Below are 16,916 nucleotides of genomic sequence, written 5' to 3' on the forward strand. Positions count from 1 at the left end.
AGTTACATACAGAGATCTGAAGTTTTGTAGGGAGAATACACCTCAAAGGATAATAGCAGACTTAAGATCTTTAGACATTAACAGAAGCCACAGAAAAAGAAGAAAAGAAGAAACCAACAAACAGATGTTTAGAAAACAGGGACAGAGCAGCTTTGTAAGGGCAGCACAAAGTAAGAAAGACCAAGGGACAGAGAAAGAGTATCTGACTGATCTGAGAGAAACCAGGAAAAGTGCTGTAGCACTCAAACAGAGAAATGCCTTAGAGAAATATTCAATGCCATTAGGCTTTAAATAGAGCAATGGGATTAGAAGAACCACCGCTGAGTGGAGTATGAAAAGTTTGGGCTTTTTAAATGCCTTTGATTTTCCTTTTTAGTTGACCTATCAAAGCACTACATGTTAATAGGGTGCCCTGTGACTTTTTGATGTGTGTGTGAGTGTGTGTGTGTGTGTGTGTGTGTGTATACATATATATGATGTGTGTATATATATGTATGTGTGTGTATATATATGTATATATATGTATATATGTGTCTATATAGATATAAATGTATATATGTGTATATATAGATATAAATGTATATATGTGTGTATACATATATATATAATTAAATATATATTATATATATATATACTATATATAATTAATATATTATATATATAATTAAACTAAGCTAATCTGTATGTTCAACTTATTGTTTTGTGGTGGGAATGTTTAAAACCTATTCATTTTGCATGATGACAATGTAGTTAGTTAATTGTCACCTCTCTGTGCAAGTCTATAGATGATCCATTAGACAGAATCTCTGTACAGTCTTCTTGTCTCCTTGGCTTGGGAACTCATTATCCTTGCTTCTGGTTCATGGCTGGTCTAGTACACAAGCCCACTTAGATAATTACATGGCTGACTACTTGTCTTAGTCACTTTTCAGTTGCTATGCTAAGATACCATGACAACAAGCAACATAAAGAAGAAACTGTTTATTCTAGCTTATGGTTCTAGGGGGATAGAGTTCATTGTAGCTAGAGAAAAGTGATGTGGTGGACGGAGCAGGTCACATTCATATCCATACATATAAAACAGAAAAAGCAAGAAGTAGTGTGAAGAAATGAACCATCAAAGCCTTCCCCCCAGGAATGTGCTTCCCCAGGCAAGTTTCCATCTCATAAAGTTTGGAAGCAAGGTTCCACCTCATAAAGGTTCCTTAACCTCGTCAACAGTGCCAACTACTGAGAACCGAGTCCATGGGATTGAGGGGGGGACATTTCTCATTTCAAATTGCCACACCATTGTTAAGTCAACATTGATCCATTTAGAATGCAATAAATAAGTAAGAGATCCAAGCTAGTCATTTGATTTTATATGTGGACACGAGAATTTCTAGTCCAGAGATCAAAAGGCCTTTCTGGAAAAATGGTAAGTCTACCACTCTCTAGGTCTCCGAGTTTGGGTTTCTAGTTTCCATGTTAATAAATGTCCTTGTGAAAATGTCTTGAGCTCTGAGCCACACGTCTTCCAGTCTACCATAAGGAGATTGTACGTGCTTTCCAAGTCTTCGTGGCTTCTGATATTCTGTCAGCACACAAAGCTCCTTGAAGGAACATGCATTATTCAGTATGTGGAGAAACTCAATCACTGTAAGAATCCTCATTCATCATTTTTCCTGAAATAATAAAACAAACCTGTCAGATCCCATTGCTTTTCCTATCAGAAACACAACACAGATATTCATATTGGCATTTTTCTCGCGAGCTGATGCAAAGTATGTCATCAGACTCAAAACCTCCTGGAGAAATACACTTTCCTTCTGATGATCCCTAATTCCAGCCTGACACAGAAGCTTTTAGCTGTGAATAGCCTTGTGGCATTCTCCATGATTTCTCGCTGTGCATTCTGAAAGCTTGACATTTCTTTTACGCTGAAATTTGATCTCAGATTTCTTTGCTTTTCCGTTTACTCAAAGCTGCTTTTTCTCTTAAAGGTGAATATTTGTCGTGTCCTGTTTTGCTTTCAAACAGTGCTTTAACAAGTTTTAGCAAAATATTTCCCTGTATCATATCATGAGTTAAAAGAATCAGGAGAGATGAGGACAAGGATGAGGATAAAATAATAAAAGACTATAAGATGACAAAAATAAGTTGGATAGGAAAAGTTAGAAGATATATTTTCCATCAAAGACTATTTCATGAGCTCACCGTTTTTGTCGAAGGTGGCCTGAGTCCCCTGTAATAGTCTCACAGGCTGCTGAGAAAGAAAGAGATCGAAAGATTTGGGAAAAATGTTGTATAATTGCATAAACCTGTATACTGCTGCTTTCTCAGACGCACACCCAAGGTTCTGATTCCTTTCCTTGTGAATGCACAGCAATCACAAAAGCTGCTATCCTGCGTGTTGGAGGTTGTCCAAGTAAGGACTGAAGTCCCAAAAATGTAAGCAGACCTGCCACAAGGACAAGGCTGTTGTCATAGGAGTTTGATAATCATTTTTTATCACACTCATGAAGGGAGGGGTGAAAGTTTCCCAGGTTATATGACTTCAGTATAGCAAGAAATTTTATGTAAATATAGAAAAAAGGACCCAGCTATCTTCTATTAAGCCAGACACTGAATATCATGCACGAAAATGTATAGCAATCATCACTCTCCTGACTAAAGATTTTCTACTTTTCAGCATTACTTTTTTGGGCAGAACCACAGTGTCTATCTTAACATGGAATAAGAGGACTAGTAACGTAATTTAAATCAGATAATAAATGTTTTAAATATCTTAACTTTATTTCTACTATAGCTACTGATAAATACAACTCAAGTATTTTTAAAAAGCACTTCTTGAAGACTTCAATATTTTTTTTTAGAATGTAAAGTATCCTGAGGCCCAAAATTGGAGAAGTCAGCTATTAACAAGTCCTGACCCGTGGTCTGTTCTTGCCTTTACCTCAAGCCACTGTTGCCCAGGCACTTGGTCCTGTTCCTGCCCATTTATGAGCACTGTCACTGCACCCAAGCCATCTGTCATTAGAATTCCTTTGAAAAATGTACATCCTAAAATGGCTCAACTGTACTGAGTTCTTCACTTTTCCAGTCTACCACGTGACTGTGTTCTTCCCATCAGCCTCAGTCGTCTTGGTCCTGGAGGGCTATCTCCTTTGGCCCCTATGTTATCACTGGGCAATGGACCATGTCTGATATTCAATTCATGTCTTAGCTATCACTGTACAGAGTTGCATTGATATTGATTCAATTAAACACTGAATCACAAACCAAAGGGGGGTTGGTTTTAACCCAGATTTCAGACCTATTTATTGCAGTGCTTTGAGTAAGCAATGTCCTCTATGGTCCTGGGTGCTCAAGCACTTGAGTACTATTTAGTGGTGATACTTGGAAAGGAATGGACCTTTAGGAGGCATGACCTGGCTAGAAGTATGCCACTGTGGGCAGGCAGGCTTTGATGGTTTATAGCCTCGCTTCAGATTCTCCACTCGCCCACACACCCTGTGGGGTTCACATATGATCTCAGTTTCTTGTGCCATCCTCCGGTCACTATGCCTCCCCCACCATTGCAGACTTTCTCTTTATATGCTGAAATAAACTCTTCCCTATATGATGCCCTCTTGTTCCTGGTGCTTTATCACTGCATCAAGAAGCAACTTTTATTTTTTCCGTAAGTGAAAACTTTCCTCACCATTTCTGACAAGCAGTAGCCATAGATCCAGATCTTTATATTCCAAATCAGAAGTTCAGTTATGAGATTGTGGGGATTTATTTTCTGATTAATCAACTATAAGGACACTTACTATAAACTAGCGAGATAAGTCACCCTGATGTGTCTCCCAATAGTGCTTTCGTGAAGAACCAAACCATAAGCATGAATGTCCATTCCTTCACTAATTAGCAGTCTCAGGGGGTTTGTAATTACCTAAGGTACCAAGTAGCTCCCAGCAAGGATCATGCATGTGTGTCAAGAGGTCAAATCATTTGGAAATTCAGTATAACCTGGCTTGTGGAAATTTTCAAATTGGTTTCAGGTCTTCTGTTACATGTGACATTTTGGTCTGTAAATATCAAACCAAAGTCAGATCCCACATGGGGAACCTTCTCCTCATTAACAAATGAGCTCCTGAGCAGCAAATGCCAGCAGTTAAATCCCTATAGAATGTTTAAATAATTTCAGACATTGCAGAGAAGAAATGCCAGGATTTGCAGAACATGTTTGTCTATTGATCTACACCTGACTTTGGGGCTATGAGAAAACAAGCCTCTGTTCTCCAGAGAACTATTATGTCAGAAGAATATTCTAAATTAACTAGAAAATAGGATGCCCACTTTTTCCCACACAATGACATTCCTTCTTTAAAAGAGCATAATATTTGATGTTTCTTCCAGTTCTAGTAATGAATTCATAGTCATTCATATATCTTCATTGATTTTTCTGGATGGATATTCTTTTAAGAGGTATTAGTTTTAGTAGGCTTGAAAAGCTGTAACTAGGTTAGAAAATTAAACTCATGTGTGAAACTTTTCTGAAAGTATTTGGATTAATATTTTGATATCTTTTATCTTTTTATTAAGAATAATGAATCAATATATACTAATTTTCTCAAAGAGAAAGACATAGGTTAAAGGCAGATATAGTATGCACATATGTGGAAATGACATAGTGAAACCTATTACTTTTTATACTAAAGACTATTATTATACTACTATATACACTTTCGGATCATCAAATACACCATTGTTATGCTTGGTATCTATATATAATCTACCAGACTCTCATAATGTATTTAGTATTAGGCATAGATAATATTTCCAATGTTTTTCATAAACATGTCTTCATATACATCTTTTATTATACCCTTAGGATTGATTCCCAAAGTATAAACTGCTATATCAAAAGAAAGCACTATTTAAAAAATTCTTTATCTGTTTTAAAACCTGCCCTGTACTGCCAGCACTGTGTGAAAGAACCCTTGTTTAGAAACAACAACATCACAAGCATCTCCTGAGGTGGCCCTCTCTTCCTAAAATAGTCAAATGCAAGTGATACTTGGATACACTTGAATTTCAAGTGAGTCCTTAGTCATATCCCAAGATATCGTGTGATATTTCCAATTTCTCTTCCAATTTCTTTCTGAATGTCTACAAAGGTAATAAATAAAAACAATCCCCTCCATCAAAATGCAAACATGATTCCCCAAAAATGCATGTATAATTTTCCTTTTCCACTTTACTATATTGGTATGAATACATTTTTGTTCTTGTTTTTGTTTTTTTTCTGCCTGGGGACCTTGGAAAAAGTTCTTTTTCACTGCCTTCAAATTTATTTTTTTTCTTACCCTTTTGACCAAGAGACAAGAAAAAAAGTATGAAATTTGTGTGGTTGAAATTTGCAGAATTAAAACTGTTGCAACCAATTTAAATGATCTCAGTGCACAGCAAGAAATAATATCTTTCTCTATATATCCCAGCACTGTTTTTTATCATTATCAATGCATTTTGATTAATCACCTACACTTCAGAGATCATTATGCTAAACCCCAAAAATAAGAACAGATGCAATAAATGTTACCCTCAGTTAATTCCGTCCCTCACTGAAGAATGGGGACACGTTTTTTAATCATAAAAAAATCTTATTAGCTAATCACAAGTGACCAGAAGTAAATTAGAGGATGAAGAAATTATTATTGAAATAGTCACATCCTAAGGAGTGAAGTGTGTGTATGTATGTATGTATACACATTTTGTGTGTGTATACACAAATTTTATATGTGCAGGTGCAATAGTCTATGTATAGAGACTAATAGTCATGTGTAGAGACCAGAGGTCAGTATCAGATGTATCAGATATCTTCCTCAATCTCTCTCTCTCTCTCTCTCTCTCTCTCTCTCTCTCTCTCTCTCTCTCTCTCTCTCTCTCTCCTATCTTCATTATTGGAACAGAGTCTCTCACTGACCCTGGAGCCCATCAATTCAGCTAGACTGTCTGACCAACGAGCTCCAACACTCTTTCTACCCACCATCATCCCAGACATGCTACAGTTATAGATGTCTGTCCTGTACCCAACTTCTATGTGCATACCGGGGCCATCATCTGAACCCATGCTATGAAGGAAGACCATAATTTTCACAAAAGAAATCAACATGTTCCAAGCAGAGTGTACACAGTGGTGAAAATGCACATGTCACACCAAGGATGGGCTTAATCAATTTGTGAGGGAAAAAATGTGGGCTCTTTAGCCCTTAATATCTACTTAGTAAGTGGGCATAGGAGAAACCTATCAGGAGTAGAACACCAGTTAATATCCTATGAGAAATTAACTTACACTGTGATATATAAATGTTTCAGCCCACATGAGGATCTCCTGGACCACAGGGTTGAAGAAGACATTAATAGCATGCATAGATGTTACGATAGAAAAGCCGTCCACCTTGGAAGCTGACTTGGGGAAAGCAAAGAGGCTGCTTTACAGGGAAGTCTTTCACTTTGATCTAGGGAATCATAAATAGAGGAGCCAGCCCTCATCCTAGTACATCATTTTGCATTCTGTAGGGAATGTGGAGGTTAGTTCTGTAGAAAGACAGCTAGGCCAGAAATAGCTTTCAAGGTGAGATGATATTTGAGCACGGCCTTCAGGGATAAAAGTGTGAGAAGTGTGAAATAAAGAGCCAAAAGCATCAAAATATCACTGTTGGATGTTGGAGACTCTGTGCCTATAGAAAGATGTCAAGGGGAGAGTCTGCTAGTTGACATATGTAAGGAGAAAGGTAACCGGTTTTGCTTAGATAATGTTCAAGCACATGGCTAGGGAGTCACCACACTTCTGGAGGTCCTGGAACATATCCATGACCGAAACAGACAGACCAGCTCATTGCTCATGACATTCAAGATGTAGTGCATGGAAATGAATGCACAGTATTCTTGTAAGAAGCATACACAGTATTTGCCAGAGCTTTTCCGGTGTGATGTTACTTTTATACCTTTGTTTGTTGGTCTCCGTATCAATGATGTGAAGACGGTGGACAAGACAGTGTGAGCCACCTGACTCGGGCATCAGCGTTCATCACTATTCCTTTTAGACTGTCTTCAATCTCACCTTGATATTGACGGGCTTTAGACAAATGGTTGAGTAACTGAGAACAATAAATTAGAGTCCCTTGAATTTAGTTAGGAAAATCTAAAATCTTAAGAGGTTGAAACAGGCTGACCTAGGTCTGGATTTCCATCGCACCGTCTCTGGACAGTACGTGGTGTGCTGAGATCCTCTGGCCTTAGCAATGGTGTGTGAGATATGTTTGGAATATGATTGTCATCACACCTCATGGGAAGGCCCTTCACAGGGAAAAAGTACTGAGGTTAGAAGGGATTTATTGATCATAAATATTTGTTTCAAGTAAATAGGCTTAAGGGGGAAATCCAAATTGCTATTGAAACTCAGTGTAAATTTAAAAGAAGTTCAAAGCTGTTGAGCTTCCAACTCCAAATTGCTCCCAAGGACAGTTGAGGGACACAGGGCACGGCCATTTTTTTTTCTTGACTCCAGCTGCATAGTGTTCATTTCACCCTTCAATAACCTAATATCCTTTTTTAAAAATGAATAAAGTTTTCTGACTTCTATGCCACAGGAAGCCAAACTTCATTGCCCTTGTCTGACTGACTGGAAAAATGTCAGTCTCTTCCCTGAAAAAAAAAAAAAAAAAAAAAAAAAAAAAAAAAAAAACCTGAGTGTTCCTTCATTTATTGGTCATTATTTCATTTTTAAATGGCATAAGATGTTCCTTCTAGCTTTAAATTTTGCTTGTTAATATTTTTGAAATCTTGTCCCTTTTAAACTAGATAGTTTTACCTAAGTCTTGCTGAATCTCTTCACCTCAATTCTACAGGTCAGAATTACTCCAAAGCAGTGCAGTGCCTTAGTGTTACTTCCAGGAACTTTGAGATAATTGAATTTAATTGTTGGATGGCACAAAGTGGGGGTGACACAAACAGTTCATTGGAGAATAAAATTGTTTAGGGAAATGTGGGTTCAGATGCTAAGCGCCTTCACAAATTTAGTTGAAAAACTCATTCTTGTTAGCTGCCTAGGGTATCTTAACTCGTATTACAGTCTTCAAATGCATCACAGTCTAATAAAATTTATTTTTAGTTAAGTTACGTTTCTTTATTCATCATAAACTGCTTTCAATGTCTGGTTTTCATTAGCACCTGACTAAAATACTTTGAAAATATTAGATCCCATTTTTGATTATATAAATGATCAGGTCTCCGGGAGGCGATGATTTCTCGATCAAAGAGATGGCTAAAGAAAAAGCAAGATATCTCAGATCCTTTCAGAAAAGATTTCACCTCTCTTATAACCTCCACGCCAAAAGCCTAGCCAATGGTGCGTTCTCAGACAGAGCGTGTGAGCAGGTAGAATATGAAAAGAAGTGAGTAGTACTGATTATCTTAATTGATTTGGGGCAGATCACATGACCTGTGCACTAGAATTTACTTTGTGTCTCAGACACACACACACACATACATATGTGTGTGTGTGTTTCATTATATGTTTATGTCATGTATATGTCATTACTTCCAGTCAATTCCAACTCTATGTCATATTAACTGTTGTTAGGTTTCCAGACCAAGACATTCGTGAAGTCGCCGTTCAACAATTAGACAACCTCTTGACTGATGAGCTGCTGTGCTGCCTCCCACAGCTAGTTCAGGTAAGAGCCAAGGGTCACCAAAGGATTCTTGCATTTTTTTTCCATTTTTTATTGGATATTTTATTTACACTTCAGATGCCATCCCCTTTCCCCATTCCCCCCCTTAGAAAGCCCCTATCCCATGCCCCCTTTTCCTTTTTGCACTTATACATTTTTTTAAAATGTTAATCAAAGGCTTTATAAGTTTGGTATTGCTCAATCAGAGGTGTAACCCAATACCCAACCTAAATATATCAACTATCTTTGACTGGTGGAGATACATGAACATCTGCCTCCACGCCCCCCCTTTCTCTCTTTCATCACCTAGCTTCTCCTCTCCTTCTTCTCCTCCTCTTCTTACTCCTTCTCTTCCTCTCAGTACTCCCCCCACCTTAGCTCCTCCTACATATCACCCTTCCTGTTAAAATGAGACTTTTCTCTCAAAATACAATTAGAGCATAATTATGCCAATTTGTACCAGTGAGGTACAAGATAGTCCTAATACCCAGTCCATCACTTTGTTGACTAACCAGAACCTCTGTCATCTATCCTAACTAAAACATTTAGTTCTGAACCTGGCTTCAGGATGAATGTCAGCTGATGACCATCCACTCAAATCTTTTCTCTCAAGGTAAATAGCCAGGATTGTCTATGAGGCTATAAGTTTTCAACCCCGTCAGAAATCCAGAATGACTGAGTTAACTGGATTCTTGCGTTCTAAGTCATCATTCTTTAAGGGTTCCCAGTGTATCCCACAAAATCACTAAAATGTTATATTTCAGTTTGGCCAAGGAAGAACTCGATTGCTTCCTATGTGTTTGCGTGATTAATACAGATGTTTTCTGTCCAAAATTGATAAACTAACAAACATACAAATAAAAGCCCAAAAGGAAAATATCCACAAACCAATTTCACTTAGTGATTAGTATCAGAACTCCATGGGGATGTCTGTAAGGGGTAAATTCTTCTCACGCCTGAGTGTGTAAAGCAAGGAAACATTAACTAAGGAATCACTCTGTGGACAGCAGGTATCTACTGACTAGCACACCACTCATGAGCTTTTGGCCATTCATATGGAGAGTTTTACTGGTGGTCATTACTCTTGAGAAAGTAATTTTTAACACCGATTCTCCCACCAATTAGCACAATTTAGTGGCACCAACTACCACAACACTGAGAAAATTAAAGAAATCAGTATGAAGGTGGCCCAGAGCTATGAGGAACCCTGACATTCCGAAGGTAAAGAAAGGCTAAGGATGACATCACACAGTTTGCACGTGAGCAGCATTCTGCAAAAGGGAAGCTTTGCTCCAATACAATGGTACACAGAGCACTGAAGAAGCTCAACATACCAGTCTCTCTGTTTGGCTTTTCAAATTGTTTGGTTTGCTCTGTGTGTTTCTGTGTGTGTACATGCATGCGTGTGTGTGTGTGTGTGTGTGTGTGTGTGTGTGTGTGTCTGTGTGTCTGTGTGTCTGTGTGTCTGTGAAAGAGAGACTGTGTGTTCATGTGTGTGTGCCTCTGTGAGAGCACATGTGAATGTATGTGTGAGAGAGACTGTGTGTGTGTATTCATATGTGTGTGCCTCTGTGAGAGCACATGTGAATGTGTGTGTGTGTGTGTGTGTGTACCAGAATACAACCCAGCATGTTATTTCTCAGATGTCAACCACTATTTTGTTTGAGACAAGTTCATTCCCTAATCTTGAGCTCATTGAGTAAACCAGGCTGGATAGCCAATGAGTGTCAGGAGTCTTCCTGTCTCTACCTCCCTGATATTGAGATTTTAAGGTTGGCCACCATGCCCGACTTTTCTACATGAGTTTTGGGGATCAAATTCATGCACTAATGCCTGAAAGGCCAACATTTTACCAACTCTCTATCTCCCCTGATTGAGTCTCAGAAGCTCAGGAGGACTATGAAACTCACTAGGTTGTAAAAGATGACCTTGAACATCTCATGATCCTCCTGCCTCCAGCCCCTGCCCCCCCCCCCACTCCCCGAGCATGAGCCACCACACCCAGGCTGTTCTTTAAACTCAGATCTTTCCTTTCCTGACAGATTGGAATCTGCTTTAACTGACAGTTGGCTCAGCTTTTGACCAGTGAGTGATATATGAGGCCAAGATTGATGAGGAAACTTCTATTAATAAACTCCAATATTACTTTGTACTTTGTACACTACAACATGAACTGTTCTGACATCCTCCCGAGGGAGAGATCTGGCTGAGAAATAGCTGTGCTGTTTGCTGCTTTAAGCAATCTTTATAATAATGACTTCCCTTCATTTGTCAGGATAATACGGTAGAAAAAAAATATCCCCAAATGAAAACAGATGAATCCAACTTGTGGGTTCATTATTCATTTCATGACTCATGGATATGGCAGCCTGCTATATCTAACTGAACCCAGAGTTTTTACAAAGTTCCATATAAAATGAACTCACTTCGAAGGGTCAATCAGAATCAGTACACATGGTGCTAAGAATGTCAGATTCCATTAAAGCCAGATTGCTTAAAAAAAAAAGTGCACTCAAAATCTAATATTGTAATACACGAATAAAAATTGGAAGAAGCTGCAGCTATGTTGTAATAGAAAGTAAAATTTATAGCATGTTCTAAGATGGGAAGAGATGTATACTGTGACTAAACAATAAAAACTGAGAAGAAATTCACATTTATTTTTAAAAATTAACTTTAAGGAACACATGGCCTGCGCTGGCCTTGAAACATTCTGGGACCTAACAGTCACCCTCTGTTGACTGGTTTTGGGAATTACATCTTCACTTTATAGATTAGCATCTTAATACAGCATAAGCCATACAAAGAATGGTGTCTGCAACCATAATGAAAAGCAGATCTGGTTCAGAGTTAAAAGTCAGTTGGGCAAAGACTTCAAGGTTACAGTAAACTACTGTCATAACCATGCAGATAGACTCCAAGAACAAAGTTTGTGCTGATGTGCCAAAAAGATTGCCTTTGTACCGTGTGATTCCTATGAGAGGGAGATTCTATCATTAACTAGTGTAGGGCAATGAGTTTGTAAGCAAGGAAGCCAAGTGGGTTCAAATGACTGGGTTTCTGAAGAAACATGGGAACAGATGAATCAATCCAGACACAGAAGTCAATTCTGGACCAGCTCCTGCCTCAGTGTCCACATGACACACCCATATTTACAGCATAAACAAAGCATATGACCAAGTCAGCCCAACATGAGCATGCTAGAGAAAGGAGCCTTGGCTGCAGTTTGCCAAGGCTCTCAAGGTCGTTCTACACATACTGCACCAGTTCTGTAAGTTTTCTGAAGTCTCTGACACCTCACGGATCTATACGCTTTTCCTTGCTCGGAGTGTGCAGCACACTGAGGAGTTCCTTCAGGTATGTGTGTGGGAATGAATAGCTTTGATTTTCTTTTTAACTGGACTGTGGCATAAAAACCTGTCTTAAACCCTCGTCTGCCTGTCTGCCTGTCTGTCTGTCTGTCTGTCTGTCTTTCTCTCTGTCTCTCTGTTTCCATGTGCGTGTACATGGGTAGGTGGGTATGTGTCTCAGAGAGAAAGAACATGCATACATGGATGTATGCATGATTGTGTGCCAAACAAACTTATAAAGAAGACATAAGCATCTTTAGGAAGAGACCTTGACATCATTTTCATATATTCAAATTACTGTGAGTCTAATGAGACCCGTGTGCAGACTGGGGACAGTCAAGTCTCTGAAGAAGCTAGGTAGATGTCTCAATCAGGTCCCTAGGGACATCAGTGACTGCCGTTTCTGTCTGAGTCTCTGATCAGATTAATGAGCCTTCAGCAGCTGCTTACAAGAGAGAGGGAGGAGAGCTTTAGGAATGGCTTATGGTGGCACCATCAGTTTTGAATTTTTAAACAAAGCCTCAGTGTCTGCAGATTAATAGTGATGTGTCAGGTGATGTTTTCTGTTGGGTTTGCAAGTGGGAATTAATTTGATCTCCAAGTGAGTAAAACTGTCTAGGGTTTAATAATACCATTTTATCGGTCACAAACACTAATGATGATTTTTTTGTGTGTGTGCCCTGATTCTCCCCTGGGGCATGGTTGGACTTTACCAACTACTTACCTTCATTTATTTTCCTATATTCCAAAAGCGTAAATAAGACAGAGAAAGCAAGACCATGCAAAGACGAGTTGCGCGATATTTGCTGTTATCATGTGACAATTAATAAACTATCAAGCATATTATTAATATTCCATTGTAAAGCTCATGCTATTTTCCCATTCTCTTTGTGAAGCCTCTTTACTACCTCAGTAGTCTATTCTTTTTGTTGTTAGTGGTGCTGGTGCTCATGCTGATGGTGAGGTGTTTTATTTATTTATTTATTTTTGTAACTGACAATAACCAAAGTATTCCTTACCTCTCACTGCAGGCTGTCAAGTTTGAGTGGAATCTCAGAAGTCCCTTGGTGGAACTCCTGCTTCGTCGTTCCTTGCAAAGCATCCGACTGACTCACCGTCTGTACTGGTAAGACTGGCACAGGTCCAGGTCCCCTTAAATCACCTGCTTCTCTCAGCAGGGTACAGAGGAGATCTCTTTACCTGGGATTGCCATTATCATCGATTTAAAATCCTACTAACTTTGAATCTTGGTGCTTTATATTTACAACTCTACTTCAAACTTGGTATAGGCCTCTCAAAATACTTACATAAGCCCATCTGCTTAACACAAATAATTCATATTTTCTTAGAAGACTTCTTCATTTTTCCTTTCTTTCGTTCATTTTTTCACATTAGCATACAAAGGAACGGGTCTTATGACAATTTCATGCACAGCATCAGTATTCTTTGTTTCTGTTTCATCCCCTTCTCCCCTCTGCTGCTCTCCCTCATCCCTCTGCTTCCCTTTTCAGTGTTCCTCCACTAGTCCTCCCCATTCTGTTCTCATATCACGTGTATTTTATTCTCCCCACTTTCTAACCCCTCTTACCTTTAGACCTCTTCCTTCTTTTCATAAATGCCTCCCTATGCCCACAGTTACACAATACACACACACACACACACACACACACTCCACAAGTAGATGCAATATGCAAGCATTTTATGAGTTTTTGCGTCTGTGTTCATCAGGGAGGTTGTCCTTGTTTTGTGTATTGATTTAGTTTGTCAAAGTCCAGTTCTGTTGTTGGGTTAATACTGGCTTGTGGAGTCCATCCCATTACCTTCCTTCTTCTATTTTGTGGAACAGCTTGAGGAGTGTAGGTATCACCTCTTTCCCTTCGAGGTTGGGTCAAACTCAACAGTGAATTCATCCAGTTTGGGGTTTTGATTTATGAGAAGAGTTTTCATTATCGCTTCAGTGACATCTGGCAGCGATGTTTCTTGCCACTGGCTCTGTGTGTCATACAGTGAGCTTTCCACTGTTAACATCTGTATTTGTTTTATTGTTTTAATCGAGATCTAAGTTTTCTTGCTGAAGTTTTTCTTTGTGTTGCCTACTTTCTCTCATAGTGAAACGTTCTCTGACTTCTTTCTCCATGTTGCTGACTTTCCTATCAAGACCTGGACTGAATCCATGGACTTGTTAGAACACTCTCTCAGTTCATGGATCACTTTTTATCAGAAAACATGTGGGGGTTCATCACCTGACACTTGGCTTAGTTTGGCATCTGTGAGTTCAGCACTTGAGTGACCATCTTTGAGGATCACATGGCCCTGCTCTCCCATTCTTGGGAAAGCTCTTGTGTTTCTGTGTGGAGAATTGAGCATCTGATATTTTGAATAGTGCTTTTGGTTTCATTAAGAGACCATTAGAGCAGCCTGTTCTTAAGGGCTCAGTCCCTAGATTTGCTTGGTGAAGATAAAACAAATCTCCCAGCATCAACAGTAAACTGTGCAGTGTAAAGGATTTACACTCTAACATCAACTAAAGTCCACCATTACATCACCAAGGACCAAGGACTAGACAATGGGAAGACTATGACAGAATGTCTACATATTACTATTGGTGAGTAAAGGAGTGGTGAATGACAGCAATAAAGGAAGGAAACAAGCCACACAGAGGGGAGAAGCAGAAGAAGAGCATGGTAAAGGGAAGAGAAGGTGTTCAGAAACAGCTGTCGGAAAAGGAAAGAGAAGATCGAGAGATGCTAGGAGATTAAAGGAGAGAAGGAAATGTCTCCAGTGGTAAGAAAGCTCAAAAGCAGGCTAGGAGGGAAAACTAAGACTGGAATTTCCAAACCGCCACACAAAAGCAGCATGGTGAAGTTCACACATTACACTAAATGTAAAAACGAGAAAAGGGGGGAAAAAAACAGTCAAGAAGGGGGAAAGACCAGCCAATGATGAAAGAATCTATAATCAAAATAAGGTGAGTGCACAAAGGTAATAAAATGTTTTTAATCATAAAAAATTAAAGATCATAAAGTAAGATTACTACCAGCTATACAAAAAAGAACAAAAAGAAATGTAGAGAAAAAAGAGGAAAAAATAAAAAATGAATAATGTGTGGAAACAGGTCATTTCTGTGTAACATAAAAAAAAAAAAGGACTTCAGCTGAAATTCAGGGGAGGGGGTATAGTTGTGCTTGTGGACATTTGTCTTTCCTGTGATTTGTGATCACGCTTAAACTATATTGACCATGTCTCCAAGGCCTACCAGAGGTAACTTGTCACCTCTGTCTTCCCTTCTTTGATTACCATCAGCCTCCACGGCCACAGGTGGCTTTACAATCTGTGAGTTTGATGGATATTATCACTATTCTGAGCTTGGCCAGCTTGTTCCCCTGGAAAGGCCTCTGTTCTGGAGGAGAGTGCCTCTCACGTGTCTTGGTACAGAAAGCAGGCAGAGCACTGAGGTTTGTGCAGGCGGAGAGCCCAGCTGACTTCCAAGATGAGAGGTGTGAATCAGGGCTAGAGAAAGCAGCTGTGGGTTGTGAAACACTGTAGAGCTTCAGTGTTCTGAGGCTTCACAGAGAGAGCTCTGAAGGCTCGTCTTCCTGCTGGCCTTGGTGGGAGGGGGTCCGGGGGTCTTGTCAATCTCCAGTGCCTCTCTCAGTTGATGAGATCTGTTCCCTGCAACCAAGGGAGGGCTTACATTTCCCCAGTATCCTTCACTGCCTGAGTCAAGCCACCCAAGTCTTACACTTTTCAGCTTGTCAACATCTGACCTTTCTGCTACCTACAACTGCCGCAGAGAGAAGTATGGAGCCTCATTTCATACCCTGAGAATGGGAGGCTCTACATATGGAGAGCAAAGCCACGTACCTGATGAATTTGCATACCCGGGTATCAGCCCAGAATGGCGGGCATGCAGATTGAACACAGAGACTTTTTAAAATCAAGTCTCTCCCTTCCTTTCTTCACTGGCTGGAGAACATGTCACCCGGGTCTTCTCTTCCCACTGTGCTGTACATCTGTCCACTTCTTAACCAGGACCCTGTCTTAGTTCATCTCTCTCTCTCTCTGTTTTACACTGTTTAAAGTTTATCAGGTGCATGACTCCGTTATGTCTGCAGGTCCCTAGGCAAGCTAGGTTGTTAGTAGTTTTCTATTCTAACTTTTAGTTTTGGCTGGAGGGGCAAATAGGCTAATGGAACTGGGGTTGCTAGGCTAGCAACGCTGTGGGGGAGCTGGACTAACACATTTTGGGGGAGCAGATAGACTGGCATAGCTTAAACAGGAGAGCAAGCCTAGCAGGCATTAGCTGGATTCTCCTATAGACTGCTCATTTGTAGCTGGACCTCAAAGCACTTTGGAAAACGGACTCTTAATATCTTTCATTTCTTGTTTGTCCCAGAGCCATCTTCTGCCCTATTAGACTCTTGTCCTGGCATGTTAAACTCAAAATGACTGGGGCTTGCTCTCAGTCGCTCCCCTCCTCTGGGTTAGATCACTTTTGGAATATAGCTTCTTCTTTAAGATAGTCCCTGGCCTCTGCCCCTTAAATAAAGATTTTTAAAAAGTATATGTTTCCTATCTACTGATAACCTATCCAACAAATGTGCAGCTGATTGAGGGTTCCTATGTCTGTGCACTTGTCCTGAGCATGAGACCACCAGTCTTTCACCAAGGCTGCCAGGGCTACCCTTATCTCACATAGTTGGAGCTGGTTGTCTTGGACTGGTTTCCTTGGATCACTGGCTTCTTCTCTGCTAGTGTCAGGTAGCCTACTACTTGTGATTTCTAAAGCATTCTCTCTCTCTCTCTCTCTCTCTCTCTCTCTCTCTCTCTCTCTCTCTCTGTGTGTGTGTGTGTGTGTGTGTGT

The 16,916-nt window shown here is 39.7% G+C and overlaps 1 protein-coding gene and 1 long non-coding RNA gene across 10 annotated transcripts in view; one reads left to right on the forward strand and one right to left on the reverse strand.

The window, feature by feature from the left end:
* Nucleotides 1–16,916, forward strand: part of Pik3c2g (phosphatidylinositol-4-phosphate 3-kinase catalytic subunit type 2 gamma) — a 340,028-nt gene that overhangs the window by 141,260 nt on the left and 181,852 nt on the right. For all 9 annotated transcript variants that reach the window (XR_013112697.1, XM_076940719.1, XM_076940715.1 and 6 more), the window contains 2 exons: nt 8,612–8,705; nt 13,084–13,178. Coding sequence is in view for 8 of the 9 variants with exons in the window: in XM_076940719.1 (XP_076796834.1) it covers nt 8,612–8,705; nt 13,084–13,178 (189 nt within the window). In the remaining variant the exon portion in view is untranslated. The remainder of the gene's footprint in view (nt 1–8,611; nt 8,706–13,083; nt 13,179–16,916) is intronic.
* On the reverse strand, nt 794–14,165 carry LOC143443581 (uncharacterized). The gene is made up of 4 exons (XR_013112700.1): nt 13,641–14,165; nt 13,072–13,217; nt 2,197–2,245; nt 794–1,664 (listed from the first exon to the last, which is right to left on the reverse strand). It is a non-coding gene; the product is annotated as an uncharacterized LOC143443581 (long non-coding RNA).

This window comes from Arvicanthis niloticus, chromosome 9, assembly GCF_011762505.2.
Source record: "Arvicanthis niloticus isolate mArvNil1 chromosome 9, mArvNil1.pat.X, whole genome shotgun sequence".
Taxonomy (NCBI): Eukaryota; Metazoa; Chordata; class Mammalia; order Rodentia; family Muridae; genus Arvicanthis; species Arvicanthis niloticus.